Here is a 15,743-nt window from a genome sequence, read left to right as displayed (position 1 = left end):
GGGGATCGAGCAGTGGGGGGTGGGTCTCTGGAGGCAGTCATGGGGCTCTGAGGGGGCGGCTCACAGGGGCTCGACCCCATGCCCAGCCCATTTGGGGGCTGGCCCCCATCTCCCCGCAGGCTGCCTGATGGGCGACCCGGCCGTGATGATGACCCTGCTGCCCAGAGTGCCCGAGGCGGTGCCGGCCCAGAGCCAGCCGGGGAGTTCGTCCTCCTGCTGGGCCGCTCCGGCAGCACGGCCTGCCCCACGGACGCAGAGACCTGTCCCGCCAGCGCCTCAACAGCGCCAAGGGACGGCCAGGCGGGAGGCTGCACTAGATGGGCCCGTGGGGCCGTGCTGGGGGAGCAGCCCAGGCTGGCTGGGCCCGTGGGGCTGACTCTCCATCCGTCTGTCTGTCCCCAGGAGACCCTGGTCCTCCCGGTGAAGAGTTTGTCCCTGGGCTGTTATTTCAAAATCTATGGCTTTGGGTCTGAGTTCGAGTCCTTCTACCCGTGAGTCCGAAGGGCAGGGAGGGGGCTGGCTGGGTTAGGGGGCAAGGCTGGTTAGCGGACAGAGGGTGTCTCTTGGTTAGGGGGCAGGGCTGGTTAGGTGGCAGGGTGTGTCTGTGGGTTGGGGTCAGGGCTGGTTAGGGGTGAGGGCATGTCTGTTTGTTGGGGGCAGGGCTGGTTAGGGGGCAGGGTGTGTCTGTGGGTTGGGGGCAGGGCTGGTTGGGGGCAGGGCGTGTCTGTGGGTTGGGGGCAGGGCTGGTTAGGGGGCAGGGTGTGTCTGTGGGTTGGGGGCAGGGCTGGTTAGGGGGCCGGGGGTGTCAGTGGGTTGGGGGGCAGAGCTGGTTAGGGGGCCGGGGGTGTCGGTGGGTTGGGGTGCAGAGCTGGTTAGGGGGCCGGGGGTGTCGGTGGGTTGGGGGGCAGAGCTGGTTAGGGGGCCGGGGGTGTCGGTGGGTTAGGGGGCAGGGCTGGTTAGGGGACAGGGGTGTCGGTGGGTTAGGGGGCAGGGCTGGTTGGGGGACAGGGGTGTCGGTGGGTGAGGGGGCAGGGCTGGCTGGGGGCAGGGTGTCCCTGGCTCCGGCTGTCCCAGCCCCAGACCTGTCGGCGCCCCCCGCAGGCAAAGCGTGGAGAATACCCAGCAGACCAAGGCCGAGTCCCTGCAGCGCCTCCAGCTGCTCCAGGCTAACCTGGGGGGCACCGAGATCTTGGAGCCGCTACGAGCCATTTACCGCAGCCCCTGCCGGGACGGGCACCCACGCCAGGTGCCGGGGCGCCGGGGCCAGCCGGAGGGGCATCCTGGGGAGGGCTTGGAGAGTGATTGTGGGGCCGAGGGGTGACGTGGGGGGTCTCAGAGAGGGATGCAGGCCTGCAGGGACAGACTCACAGACTTTCAGGACAGAAGGGACCATCATGATCATCTCATCAGGCCCCAGCTCCTCGCCCGCCACCCCCCCCCCCCCCCGTGACACTGCTCAGCCCCTCGCTCCCCGCGGGGACAGCCCCGCCCTCAGGCTGAGTCACCGGCACCCCCAAACCCTGAGTTACAGGCGTCAGATCTCAGCGATGCCCCCCAGTTGCTCCGGTTCAAACCAGTGAGTGCCCCAGGCTGCTGAGGGAGACCAACCCCCTCGGGTCTGTGCCAGTCTGAGCCAGGGGAAAATCCCTTCCCCACCCCACACGTGGGGGTCAGCTTGCCCAGAGGATGGGGGCGAGACCCCCCCAGCCAGCCCTCTGGGAAGGATTCTCTGCAGTAACTCTGAGCGTCCCCCCACTCCCAGTGCCCCGCTGCCACCCATGGGGTGTTTGCTCCCAGCTGTCGCTGTGGGCCATACGCCATTACAGGCCCCTCCTTGCCAGCCCTCCCTCCCCCCGGCCCTGCTCCCCTCGGAGGCTGTTCAAGGGGGAGACCCTGGGAGAGGGGATCACAGAGGGGCTGGGGGCCCTGGGGGGCAGCCGAGCGGGGCCATGGGGTTGCTCGGAGTGGGCCTGGGGCTCTGGGCCAGATGGGGGGCCAGTGCCCCTGGGGGTGTGAGCAGGGCGTGGCAGGTAGCAACCTTGGGGGATACCTCTGTATAGAGCTGGGAGGGGGCAGTGCTTTATGCTGTGTCCAGCTCTGGGGGGTGCCCTGCAGCCCGGAGGGGCAGGGAGGTCACTCGTGGGGGGGTCAGGAGGGAGCTCCTGGAAAAGTGCCCACAGGAGTCGGTGGGTTCTTGTCTCTAGGGGCTGGTGAACAGGTGATGGGTGGGGGTTAGGGTCATGCCTCGGGGTTGGGGATTACAGAGATAGGGGAGGTCAGCAGTCCCCGTCTTTCAGCCCCTCAGGGGAGATCTCTGGGAGGGTCAGTGGGGCAGACTCTCCAGGGGGCTGCTCCCATTCCCAACAGGGAGGGGGTGTCTCCGGGGGTGTTGGGCTCCCCGGCTCTGACAGAGTCTCTCCCCCCCTCAGCTGTTCGTGTTTACGGACGGGGAGGTAGAGAACACCCAGGACATCATCGCAGAGGTGCAGCGTCACCGGGGGACCCACAGGTAACTGGGGGTGCCTAACCCCCCCCAGCCCTGCCCCCATTAGCATTCCCATCATGTGGATCCCCACCACCATAGTGCCCAGCATCTGCCCAACCCTTTGCCTCACCCTGCCTCCCAGCCCCGCCAGCATGGGAAGCCCCCCAAGTCCAGCCAGCCCTACTGGCCCCTCTCCAACTGCTCTGCCCCCCCAGCACTGGATGGGCCCCACCAGCTCTGCCCCTCCCCCTCCGGTCTCTGCCCCCCAGCAGGTGCTTCTCTTTCGGCATCGGGGATGGGGGCATCTGATCAAAGGCATCGCCCAGGCAGTGGGGGGCAGCGCCGAGTTCATCACCAGCCAGGACCGCATGCAGCCCAAGGTGAGAACCCAGCAGTCCTGGCTCCCAGCTCCTCCACTCGAGCCTACTAGACCCCACTCCCCTCCAGAGCTGGGGACAGGACCCAGGCATCCTGGCCCACCCTGTGTGTCCCGGTCCCCCGCCAGGTGCCGCAGTCTCTGAAGCGGGCCCTGCAGCCGGCGGTGACCGGGATCTCACTGAGCTGGGATCTGCCCCCTGGGATCCAGGTGGAGCCGCTGCACTGGGACCCCGAGGTGATCTTTGCTGGGCAGCGGTGCCTCGTCTATGCCCAGCTCCGCAGGCAGCCCCAGGTGAGAGAGTGAGGTCCCCACACTAGGATGCCCCCAGGGCTCGGGGTCAGTGACTGAGGCAGGAGCCCCACAGTCCCCTCCTGGGCGATAACTCTGACCCCTAACGATGGCCATTGGCTGGAGCTCCCTGTGCTACCCCAGCCCCATTGTTCTGAATGGGGAGAGTTAACTCTGACCCCTAACGATGGCCATTGGGTCTGGGGTCTCTGTGCTACCCAAGCCCCACTGATTTCAGTTGGGATTGTTAACTCTGACCCCCTAACGATGGCCATTGGGCCAGGGATCTCTGTGTTACCCCAGCCCCATTGATCTGAATGGGAATTGATAAATCTGACGCCTAACGATGGCCATTGGGCTGCAGGTCTCTGTACTCGCCTGGCTGCGTTGATCTCAGGGCAGGTCTACACTAACAAATGTTCATCTCCTGCCGACGTAGCACTGTCTGCACGGGGGGCTAAGGTCGGTGTAACTACGCCGCTCATGGGTGTGGATTTTTCATGCCCCCCGAGCAATGTAGTTCTACCAAAGTAGTGTAGACAAGACCTAAGTGGGGATTGATAACTCTGACCTCTGATGATGGCCCCTGGGCTGGAAGTCTCTGTGCTACCCCAGCCCCATTGAGCTCAATGGGGATTGTTATCTCTGGACCCTAATGACGGTCATTGGGCTTACTAAGCCAGCCCCCCAAGTGGTGTTAATTGGGTGTATTTGCCCCCTTTGTTCTGTAAGCTGGGTCTGAGGGGTCCCAGGGCATCTTCTCCCCCCTTGCATTCCACCTCTGACCACCTTTCTTTCCCCGCAGCCCCCAGACATTCCCATGGGGGGCATCACCCTGCAGTACCGCATCCAGGACCAGACCTACAAGGAGACGCTGCAGTTCTCCCTGCAGCCACAGGATGGAGACAGGTGACAGCAATGCTTCCCTGGCTCCCATCCCCCACCCCAGGCAGCTGGGTCCTGCCCCCCCCACGTCCTCACCCCAGCAGAACAGAGACAGGATGGGACCAGCCCCCCTTCTGTGACCACTAGACCGCACTCCCTTCCCGGGGCCAGGATAGAACCCAGGAGTCCTGGCACCCCCCCCATCCCGCTAGACCCTGCACCCCTCCCCGCAGCGGCTGGAACCCAAGCGTCCAGGGATGACCCCATGAATCTCTCTCCCTGGCACAGGCTGCCCGTTCACCGGCTGGCAGCCAAGTCGCTGCTGCTGGAGCTGGAGGTGGCCGTGGGCGTGGGGTCGGAGGGGGACGGGCGCCGGGCACTGGAGGCCAGCCTGAGCTCGGGGGTCGTCTGCTCCCTCACGGCCTACGTGGGGGTGGACATGGAGCGGGGGCAGCTGGTGCAGGGGCCGCTGGTGAGACGGGATGTCCCGCTGGCAGGTAACCCCCGAAGGGACTGGGGCTCCTGGCGCCAGGGGGGACCCAGCATGTGAGGGGAACTCGGGTGGGAGGGGGAACCTGGCACTGGGGGAGGTGGGGGGAACTTGGCGCCAAGGAGGGGGGCAATTCAGGGAGGGATCCCACACGGGGGGATCCCAGTGTAAGAGGGGGGGACCCAGAAGGGGCATGCGTGGGGCGTCATGTTTATGGGGTAATGTCCCTTTGCTCCTCTCCCTGCCCCCCTGACTCCCGGGGGCTGTGCTGTCCCCTCCCTGCTCCAGGGCAACGGTGACCCCAATCCCCATACCTCCGGGACATGGGGCGAGCAGGTGCGTTGGCAGGGTGAGACTGGGAGTAGCCCACGGGGGTGTCCCCCCACCCCCCCAGCCGGAAGAGTGGGACCTGTGCCAGACAGACGGACAGAGGCAGACAGGCATGCGGAGAGCCAGAGTCAGACAGGGACAGAGATCGAAAATCAGCCGACAGACCCAGACGGGGACAGGACGGAGAGACGCAGAGAGAGAAACAGACCCAGTCAGACAGACCGACCGACCCAGACAGACGCAGGGACAGGAGGGGCGGGCACATTGCTGTCATGAGCAGACCTGGCTAATAGGGGCCTCTCGCCCCCCAGCATCCTGCCCTCATCCATGGAGCGCAGCACCCACCCCTGCATCCCCTGGGGCTGGAGGAGGGGTCCTGGCTGAGGGGAGAAGAATGGGGCTGTGGGGACTGGATCTGGGGGTCACAGCCAGGGAGGAAGGGGCAGGAGCTGGGAGATCCTGGCTGTGATGGAGCTGTGGGGAGAGGAGGATGGGGCTGGGTGTGGGGGGGTCCCAGCTCGGGGAAAGGGGTTGGGGGGTATGGAGGAGGGGTCCCAGCGGTGCGTTGGCTCTAAGTGCCAGGGGGCGGTGGGGCGGAATTCTCTTCCCTCCCTTTGCTTCTCTGGGTCTGTTTTCGTGTCCGTCTGTCTCTGTGTCTGTCCATCTGCTTCCTAAATTTCGATTTCATCATGGAATGTATGGAGGTGATAGACTGGGTCTGGATAGACCCCATCTGCGAGCGGCCAGCGAGCGGAGTGTGCCTGGACGAACCGAACCAGCGCAGCGTCTTCGGGCGCTTGTCCTGTGACTTGGCTGCGGTACGTGAGTACCACGGCCACGCCTGCCTGCAGCTCCCGAAGTCCAGCGCCGGCCATCACCTCCCTCGCAAGCGCCTGTCCTGGCTCCGTGGCCTCCCAAAGCTCAGCCGGGGGGGCCAACACAAGGGCAGACAGTCCTGCAATCAGGGGGCCCCACCGGAGACGGCACCCCAGAACGGTGAAGGGGGCTGGGAGTCAGGACTCCGGGGGTGGGCAAACGCCAGGGTGACGCTTCATCGGGTTAGAGACCCATGTGCCCTGAAGGTCACGGAGCCGTGCAAGTCTTGAAAAACGACATAGAAAATGAAGGAAATTCCTGGGTGAAAAACCTTTGTGTCGCTGAGGGAGGGGGAATTCTTGGCTGTTTCTTTTAGTATCGTGAAGCAAATTATCTCGAAAGAAAAGGAATAAAAAAATAAGGAAACCCCCAGGCAAAAAACTCTGTGAAGGTGGAATTTGGGGTGTGAGTTTGTGTCAGTGAGCTAAGGGGGTGTGTGTGGGGCGGCGGGGGGGTGGGGTCAGTAGTTTTTCGTAACAGGAATGTCTCTGAGCAGTTTTCTCTGAAATAAAGCCAGAGGGAAATTCCCAGGCAAAAAAACCTTGTGAAGCTGGGTCTGAGCTTGGAGGTTTGTACAGGCGAGTTCAGGGGCAAAAGTCTTTCTTAGCACCTTCTGGTTTATAAATGAAGACACCCACGAAAGGCAGAAATTTTAAAGTGAAGGTTACCTTAAAACCTGCATTTGGAGAGTCTGGAAATACAAAGTGACTGTAGCCCGGATAACTTTAACTCTGCCCCTAACCCTGGCCCATGCATGGCTATAATATCATATAGACTGTAACATCCCATCCCCCGCTACCCCTTTAGACTCTTGTGTCTCTCTCCGGCCGTAGGTCTGTATCGCAGGTTGTAGTGGGGGATGGTCCCGGGGACAGACTGTGTTTGAGAAACACCGTGGGGTCGTGGAATTAATGGCTGGGCAGGAACAGTCACAGGGAGTTGGGTGCCCATCTCCGATTGAAAATTAGTTGTCATCCCATGGGTGCAAGAAGGGGCAGAGTTAAGGATGTCTGTTTTGAGGTAAAGTGTGCAGAGGAGCAGGTTAAGGACACCCATGGAGGGACAGAGTTAAGGCCACACAGAGGGTGACAGTTAAGGTTGTTGGCTGTCCCCCAGCCTGGACAGGCCATGTCGCTGTTCTGTACCCACCACCCTCTGCCAGCCCCATCTTCCTGTGTCTCTCCCCAGAGCGGGCACCGGAGGAGTCTCCCTTGCTGAGGCTGGTGTCTCTGCAAAATGCCGACGTCTCGTGGAACCTGGACCCCCGGCTGGCTGCTGTGCTGAGGGTGAGTGAGACTGACGCCGAGGGGAGGATACCCAGTGAGGGGTGCAGAGGAGAGGGGAGAGATCAGGGGCAGGTGCCATGGGTTGGGCCTGTTCTCTGCTCCCAGATGAGATTGGGGGTGACCCAGTCGGGGGCGGGGGGTAGTCTGAGGGTGACTGGATTAAAGGACCCCTGAACCTGGAGCCCAGTGGGCGAGACGGGCCCAGATTGGGGGGCTGGGAACCCCCTAACGGGATCGGAGCATTTGATCGACGGGCCCAGGGCCAGATGGAGGCGCCCAGGTTGGGCCCTGTCTCAGGCCATCTCTCTACTCCCTGGACATGGCTCTGGGTAGAGGGTCCACAGTGCTGGAGCGGGGGCGATAGGAACCCTCTGAGTCGGGGTGGGGGGGTCCCAAGGGAAGGGGGAAGGCTGGGTGAGGGATGGAGGTCAGGGGAGGGGGCCAGGCTGGGCGCTGACTCAGGCTGTCTCTATCCTGCCCCCCCACAGGACGTGACCCGCAGCATCTGGGCCACGGTGCTGGCCATGGTCTGGCTGCACGGCCAGGCTGTGGGGCAGTGCGACGAGTCGAGCTGCTGGAGGCCAAGGCTGTGGGCTGGGTGCGGGACTGAGCAGGTGAGAGGGGGCCTGGGGGTTGGGGGGCAGGGACAGGGACAGGGTCCAGGGTCTCGACCCTGAGAGCCCCTGCCCCATGGGGCCCCTAAGCCTGGGCCCCAGGAACCTCCATGCTCACGCCCCTGTCCCCACGACCCAGAGCCATGAGCCTGCCCCCCATGTCCCATAGCCCAGCCCCCTTCAGGGCCCTGAGAGCCTGTGCCCCATGGGTCCCAGGGCCCCCATTCCTGAGATTCCTGCCCCCGGGGGCCCCACAGCCCAGCCCTCGAGAGCCCCCATCCCCAGCCTCTCCCAATCCCAGCACCCTTCTGGGGTTTCCATGCCCCGCCCCCCAGCACCTTTACTTCCCAGGTTCCCAACCCCCACGCCAGTCCCCCACATGCTGTGAGCTCTGTTCCCTTTGCCCCCAGGCCCTCCCCTCGTTCCCCGGGCTGGTGTCTCTCCAGTGCCCCCCTCTCATTTCAGGGGCCCGGCTGAGCGAGTCCCTGGAAGCTGCCAACGCCCTGCTGGGCTGCAGCATTTGTCCTGCCATCTTCGGGCTCTGAGCCCCCTCCGGGATCCCCGCACCCGCTCCCCAAACTACCCTGGGCATCCAACTGGGAGCCCGAGAGCCAGCAGGGGACACTGGGTGCAGACCCACTTGGCCGGCCTGTGCCCAGCCCGGAGCAAACCCCCAGCTGGGATCCCACCACTGCCACCAATTCGGATGCATCTGCCTCCTGCTGGCTGAAGAGGAGCGATGGCTGCCCCCCAGCTTCACCCCACTCTGACCCACTGTTGAGTAACCCCTACGCTGCTCACAGCCGCCGCCTCCTCTCTGCATTGTGGGGGAGTCCTCGGGATCACCTGCATCAATGTCTCACATTTCTTCGCTTTTTACAAATGACTGAGGGGTCCCTCTGTAAACAGCCCCCGGCACCCACCCCAGAGGTGGCTGCGCTGACCTCGCCCTGCATGAGCCATCCAGTGTCAACCTAGTCCCATCTGCACGGAGTTCAGCTACTGGACAGCCAGCCAGACCAACCGGATCTTTGCTTGTCCAAACACGACCTCCTTTTGTCGTAATGGCAGTTTTCTCTTTGCTAGACAATCCTGAACGCAAACACGAGCACAGTGATTGGCTTAATTCTTCATTTCCTCTCTGCCTAGGTCCAGACTAGAGCTGGTCAGACATTTTCCAGCTGAACAGTGCTGTGTTGGCAAGTGCAATTCCGTGGTGAAGGCTGAAAGATGGAGGAAGTTTGCCCCGTGCTGCGTGTTGTGAATCCCTCCCCATTCACCAGCTGCTGAATTCTCTACCACAGGAAGAAATGCTTCAAAACCTGACCGTCCATCTCGACGGTTAATGCTCACGCTGTGTCCATCCTGGGCAGCACCGGGCCCTTCTCAGGACATCCTGGGACTCAAGCAAACGATGAAAGACCTCAGCTGGTTAATTCCCTGGAAAGAAAGTGCTATTTGCATCAAGAAACTGCAGGAACATAAGGAAGAAGCAAACAGTTTTCCCACTTCATGTTAGCCAGCACTGACCCCCTTTGAACAGCTTTCACCATATGACTCTGTGCTGGGTGGTGTCCCTATTTCAGCCTTTCCGTGTCTGAGAAGGCAACTCAACAAATTCAATTTACAGCCACATTGCGCAGCGACTCCAGGGAAGGATTAAGATACCAGGTAATGGATTAATTGCCTTAAGGCCTGAAGGAATGCTGCCCTGGGACTGAGATTTCCCCAAAGGCCAGACGGAATTCAGAGATCTTAGTTCTCACTTCCCGCTATGAATAGGGGAACTTCAATACCAGCGGTGACACCCTGGCCCATTGAAATCAGAGGCTGTTTTGTCTTTGACTTCAACGGGCACAGTATTTCAGCCCATGTTACGAGGCTTTTGCAAATTAAACCCTGTGGCTGGGATTTTGGAAGAAGTGGTTGAGGCACCCAGTTCCAGGGGATTTGTCCTCTTTGAAAATCCCAACCTACTATCCTGTTCCAAACCCAATGAAGTCAGAGGAAAGGCTTTTTTCAATGGGAGCTGGGTCCCCAGCTCTCTCTGAAACTCCAGCCGGCGTGAGTCTTTCCAGTGGTCTTTAGATAAACTCCGTTGGTAGAAGCTGATTGCCTAGCTCCCTTTGGCGCCTTTCGATATCCCAGCTTCTAGCTAACTCCAGTGGACTTTGAAGCAGAGCCAGTCTGTATACCTGAGCCTTTAGATAGATAGAAAATCCACACACAATAACAAAATAAAAGCATACGACCATTTGTACTCACATGTATGTGACCATAAACAGCCTCACGTACTGTAGCACACCCATTAATATATGACCCCTCCAGCCTGTAATGCCCCATCCGTGCCCATCTGGTCCTGGGTCCTAGGTCCTCTCCTTGGCTCTTGCTGGGCTTGGCATGCTAGCGACTAGAGCAGGGGACTGGCCCATGGCGTTCCCGGGTTCTGTTTTGGTTCCTGGAGGCAAATGTGGCCTAGTGGGTTGAGTAGGGGGGACTGGGACTCAGGACTTCTGGCTTCTACTGTGGTAAAAGCATCACAGAGAAACCATAATAAAGAGAAGAAACCGATGTAAACACACTGAGCATAGCAGGAGTCACCCGTCAGTCCTATGGGGCCCCAGCGGGTCAGAGTCTTTCCAACGCTTCCGCCAGCCCACAAGGTCCTGTCCGCAGATGGGTCCGAGTCAGTTCAAGCTCATCCTTTCAGAGCAGAAGTCCTTTCTTTGTTTCCTCGTTTCTGGAAAAGCTAGCTTGACCCAATGTGTGCGAACCCCGCTGAGGGCGTGGAACTTCTGTTGAGCGGATCAGTCTGCGGTGGGGTGTCTACACTGCATTGTAAACCCAGGCTTGTGGACTCGGTGTTTCCAAGCCCGTGCTTGAGTGTCCACGCTGCATTGGAAGCCTGGGTTTACAGTGCTGGACCTGGGTCTGGGTTAGCTGTGCTAACATGTCCATACTGCACTGTGCAGACCTTCTGACTTGGGTCTGTGGCTTGACCCGCGTCCACACTGCACAATGACAGGGCTTGGACCCGAGTCCCAGTGGGAGTCGGGCTCTGACCCATCCCCCGAGCAGCATCCTAGGACCCTGGCCCTGAGTGCTTCCTGCGCTGAGTCAGACTGACCTGTGTGCACGCAGGAGGGGGCCTTGGGCTCAGACATGAGTCAGAGCCCGGGCATAGGGTGCAGTGTAGACATAGATGGTGAGTTGCTTTGCTTTACTCACCCCTCCCCTGGTATTTTTGGTTCCTGGAGGAGCTGGCATAATCCTCCCCCATGGAGTTATGTACAATTCCTGGCCCAAAATGATACATAAACTTAATACAGTGTGGTCCCCAAAATATTGATGGGATGCGATATCTAAGACTGGCCTGCAGAGAGCATCCCAGTGATGCACTGATTTGGGGAACATGGGTGCTGAGTTCAATTCTCAGCTCTATCAGCTTATCATAGCGTGACCTTGGGTAAGTCACTTCATTGCTTTGTGCCTCAGTTTCCCCTTTGAAAAATAGGGATGAGGGTGATGATGATATTCCCACTTACAGCTGTGCTATGAGGATAACTCGAAAAATACTTGGGAGTCAGATACGACAGTGCTGGGTGCGGTATAATACCTAGGGTAGATACATGAAGGGTAACATCTTGGTCAGTTACTGAAGCAGAAATAGTTACGAGCAAGAAACTTCACTTATCAAATGTATATTTCACACCTCCTCTTGGAATAAATCCTTTAATCTTTGAGTCAGCGAGAGTAAACCTAGACCATCCCTGACAGGTGTTTGTCCAACCTGGTTTTAAAAACCTCCAGTGACGGGGATTCCACAACCTCCCTTGGAAGCCTGGTCCAGAGCTCGATTACCCTGAGAGAGAGAGAGAGAGAGAGAGTTTTTCCTAATATCCAACCTGAATCTCCCTGGCTGCAGATTAAGCCCATTGCTGCTTCTCCTCCCTTCAGTGGCAATGGAGAAAAATGGATCACCATCCTCTTCAGAACAGCCCTTCGCTTATTGGAAGCCTGTTGTGGGGTCCCCTTCAGTCTTCGGGTCTCAAGGCGAAACATGCCCAGTATTTTAACCTTTCCTCACAGGTCAGGTTTTCTAACTCTTTGGTCATTTTTGTTGCTCTCCTCTGGACTGTCTCCAATGTGTCCACATCTTTCCTTAAGTGTGGTGCCAAGAGCCGGACACAGTACCCCAGCTGCGGCCTCGCCAGGGCCGAGTAGAGCAGGACGGTTACCTCCCGCGTCTTACATACGACCCTCCTGTTAATACAGCCCAGAATGCGACCAGTGCTAGGGCCTGTGTTACACACGAGGGAAGATGAGATGGTCCCATAGTTTCCAAGGCCAGAAGAGACCAGGGAGTCACCCCCTCCCGTCCAGTCCCTATAATGCTGCTTCCCTCTCATTCCTTATCCTTTGCTGCCCTCTGGCGACCGCATGAAGCAGCCAGAATTTCATGGACATCTGCGGTATTCTCCATCTTTTCTCTTTACCGGATCGCTTCCAAATGCTTCCCATTTGTCAGTCAGAACTCCTAAGCAGCAAGGGCTGGTTGGGGCGCTTGGACTGTGGATGGGATCACAGCGCCCCAGGCACCCGCCGAGATTTGCCTTTGTATTAAGTCACCAGCAGGGAACGCATGTAGGCCCCAGTCCTGGTGAGACAGGGCCAGTGGGAGGTTGGCCTTTGATCTCAGCGGGGACAGGTTTTGCCCCCACTGTCCATCTCGGTAGGTAAATGCCTCTGAGCACGGTCGTGTCTGAGCACACGCAGGGATGAGGTGAGTCCAGTGGAGCTACGGCCGGGTCACACCACCTGGGGATCTGCCCAGTGACTCCAATGGAGCGGCGACTGGTTGTGGGCCAGATCCTCAGCTGCAGCCAGAGTTTAATGTTGATATTTTCCAATCCTGACAAGGTGATTTGGACACACAATTCCCATCACATTTAGTTTGAAAACATCAACCTAAGAGACGCGCTCAGTGCCACACAGGGCGTCTGGGGCAAAGCCAGGAACTGAGCTGGGAGTTCCGAGGGCCAGTCCAATGCTTCCAACACACGCTCAGCCGTCACCGCCACGCTGGGGTCCGTGGGTGAGGGTCTCTGGCCTGTGCTATGCCCAGAACAGACTATATTTCAGGGGTCCCTTCCGGCCTTGGAACAGCTGGGAACCTATGAGTCTCCTAGCGAAACTGATCCGTGGCTGTTCAAAACAATCGTTTAGCACTAAGCGTCCTGCTCCTCAATGAAAATTGCAACCTCTGCTTTTGCCAAATGAACAGCTTTAGGAAGACTGATTTGTGGCCAACATTTTCAAATTGGGGGACCTAAAGTTAATAATTATTAGGCTGGAATTAGGCACCTAAATCTGACTGAATTTCAATGGGATTTGGACATCTAGCTTCTATAAAGCTGCTTTCAAAGTGCCAAACTTCGCTCTCATCTGGCACAACCGTAGACCTCAGCCCCATTTGGTGAAACTGAGGCACAGAGAGGAGATGGGTCACACTTTCAAAAGCATCTAATCCTAGTATCCAGAGGGACAGGTTTTTAAAGGTATTTAGGTGCTTTGTGGAATTTTCACAAGTGCTTAAAGAGGTTAGATGCCTAACTCCCCTAGAAATGAAGAGAAATTGGGCATCCAGATCCCTTAGGCAGTTTGAAAATCTTAGCCTTAACGTCTCTGTTTTAGTCTGGGTGTGTTTTTCAGGATTGCTGGGCAGCCCTGGCTCCCAGACAGGTGACTGAGAATTGCAGGTGCCCAACACACCTACAAGTCTGGCCACTTTGATTAGTAGGGATTTTTGCTGGCTAACTTTAGGCACCTGAGTTTGAAAACTTTTCCCTAAGTGATTTGGCTGAGGTCGCAAAGACAGTCAGGGCCAGCTCCAATATTAAAGCTAAGGTCTCTGAATCCCCATCACATGCTCCAAACTATTCTTATGAATTCTTGTTCTTCTCCAGACTTACACCAGTGAGACCAAGGTTAGAAACTGACGTCTGGAGACAAATCAGGGTCTCAGGTGCCCCAATGCATTAGCCCCACTTAAGTCACGGAAGGTGAATTCTGATTCACACTATGAAGACCCAGAACTGTAGCAGAAGTTTAACATTTTTGGTGATATATTGCTCTGTGTGTGTGTATATGTGAGGAAGGGGGAATTTTTGGTAATATTTTTACGATCTCACTATGTGCCTCGGTTTCCCCTCTATGGCACATGGTTACCCAGTGCGGGGAAAAGGACTCCGTGTGTTTTCAGGAAAGGCTAAAAGACAGAGGAGTGTGCATGTCAGCTCCCTGTTTGGGTGGCATGAAGAGTCGTTAAGGAACTGGTTGAAACTGACCCAAATGAACAAGGGGGCCAGCGAGACAATGCCAGCGCTGCCTGGATTTCCCCCCTTCTCGCAGGGAAGCTGAGCCAAGACACCCACCTGCCAGCTGGAGAACGGAGGACTGGGAAGGGGTGAGCTGGGGGGTCAGAGGTGACTTCCGGATGCTCTCTCTCCTGGGAACTGACTACAGAGGTTTGACAGACACACAGACACAGCCTGGACATGGGGTTCACTCCGGCTGGGCGGGGCCCGGAGCTGACCAGAACAGACGACGTTTTCACCTTCATTTCTCTGTGCTAACCTAAGAGCTTCCTAGGCTGTGTCCACGTGACTAATAAACCCGGCTGGTTTGCACACGCTGCCCGAGTGTCACTGCGAATCCTGGGGGAGGCGCCCGGGTCCCTGCACAGTGGACACGTCTCTCTCAGGAGTCTGGCTCCACTGGACAGAGCTCACGGGATGAAGCAGGGGGGCCGGAGCCACAGAGGGTCAGTCCAGGAGGTGGTGAGGCCACGTGGCCTCCCCTGAAGGGAGAGTGAGACCCTTTGGGGGTCTGGCCCATCGAAGGGGATCCGCCAAGGGACTGTTCCAAAGCTGGGGGCGCAGCACGGATCCTGTGGATCTGGGACAGTATGTGTGTGTGAGGCTGTGGGATCTCCTGTGTATTTGTGTGTGTGTGTTTTGTTGTTGTCCCCTGCTGGAGGGAAGGAGACCTGCTCAGTGTGTGGGTGCAGGTGCATGCATCCCTGCTGTCCTCTCGCTCGGGTGTGGGGCGGGATGCGTATTTCCCTTCTGTGCCCTCTTGGAAGGAAGGACACTTGTTCTCTGAGAGGGGGTGGGTGAGGGGGGAGAAGTGCAAGCTGCTTTGTGACGCATGGGGACAGCTCAGTTCTGGCCAGGGCCTGGCCTGGCAGGGGCTGCCGGAGCTCAGAACTCCACAGAAATACCAGAGCTCTGAGGATGCAGGGCCTGGGCCAGGCTCCTTCGCCTGCGTGCTGCAGACAGGGCAGGAGCGCTGCAGGAGGAGAGCTGCCAGTCACAACTGTGGTGCATTGACAGAGCTCTGGTGGGGGGTGAACTTGGATCGCAGAGGGTCAGGACGGATGGGAACAGTCAGTGCTGTGTGTTCGGGGCAGGGCAGCAATGACAGCTCCTTGCTGTGATGTATGGGCAGCGTTAGGATGGGCCCAACAGGGGTATTGTCAGTCAGGGCTGAGATCCGTCAGCAGAGCTGTCAGGGAGTCAGGGCTGGGACCGCAGGGGGCTGCGGGTCGGGAATGAGGGGCAGCAGCACAGCTGTGTGTGTGTGAGCCCAGAGATGGAACGGGGTGGGGGAGAAGGGGGCTGTGGGTTAGGACCGAGGACATCGGCAGAGGTAGGGGTTGCGGGCAGGACAGCAATGCCCGTCAGTCACTGAGGCCTAGAAACCCGGAATTGCCTTTTGCTCACTGCCCCTGGGCCGTGACGCCTTTGCTAACCTCGTGGGAAACTGAGGTTTGTTTACATGTCTGTTTCACTGCAGCCCCCCCCCCCAAGCCCTTCACATTCCCTCACTACCTGAGGGTCTGATGGAATTTATGAAGGGGGGGGATCACCTGTCACGGGCACTGGGAATGAACGGCTTGACTCCTTTGGCTTTACCCATCGGGGCTATCTGCCATAGGAACGGACCTGTCCCTTCCTTTGTCTAACTTTAATCAATGCCTCTGACTTTCTGTTCTAATCAGCCCCCACGAGACTGCCACCGAGACTGGTATTTCCCGGCAGTGTTGCCA

General features: G+C 58.6%; 1 protein-coding gene across 1 annotated transcript; it reads left to right on the top strand.

Moving 5' to 3' along the window:
• The first annotated feature begins 30 nt into the window (after positions 1-30).
• On the top strand, positions 31-14,311 carry LOC141998459 (von Willebrand factor A domain-containing protein 5A-like). Its single transcript, XM_074971310.1, is given in 11 exon segments — positions 31-491; positions 1,102-1,246; positions 2,430-2,509; positions 2,758-2,786; positions 2,789-2,865; positions 2,991-3,155; positions 3,958-4,061; positions 4,326-4,534; positions 6,922-7,019; positions 7,508-7,633; positions 8,783-14,311. Coding segments are annotated over 11 exon segments (1,482 nt in total). The 5' UTR covers positions 31-78; the 3' UTR covers positions 8,819-14,311.
• The last annotated feature ends 1,432 nt before the right edge of the window (positions 14,312-15,743 follow it).

The sequence above is a fragment of the Natator depressus genome, chromosome 14 (genome assembly GCF_965152275.1).
Source record: "Natator depressus isolate rNatDep1 chromosome 14, rNatDep2.hap1, whole genome shotgun sequence".
Lineage (NCBI taxonomy): Eukaryota > Metazoa > Chordata > Testudines > Cheloniidae > Natator > Natator depressus.
This window is presented reverse-complemented; position numbering and strand designations above follow the sequence as displayed.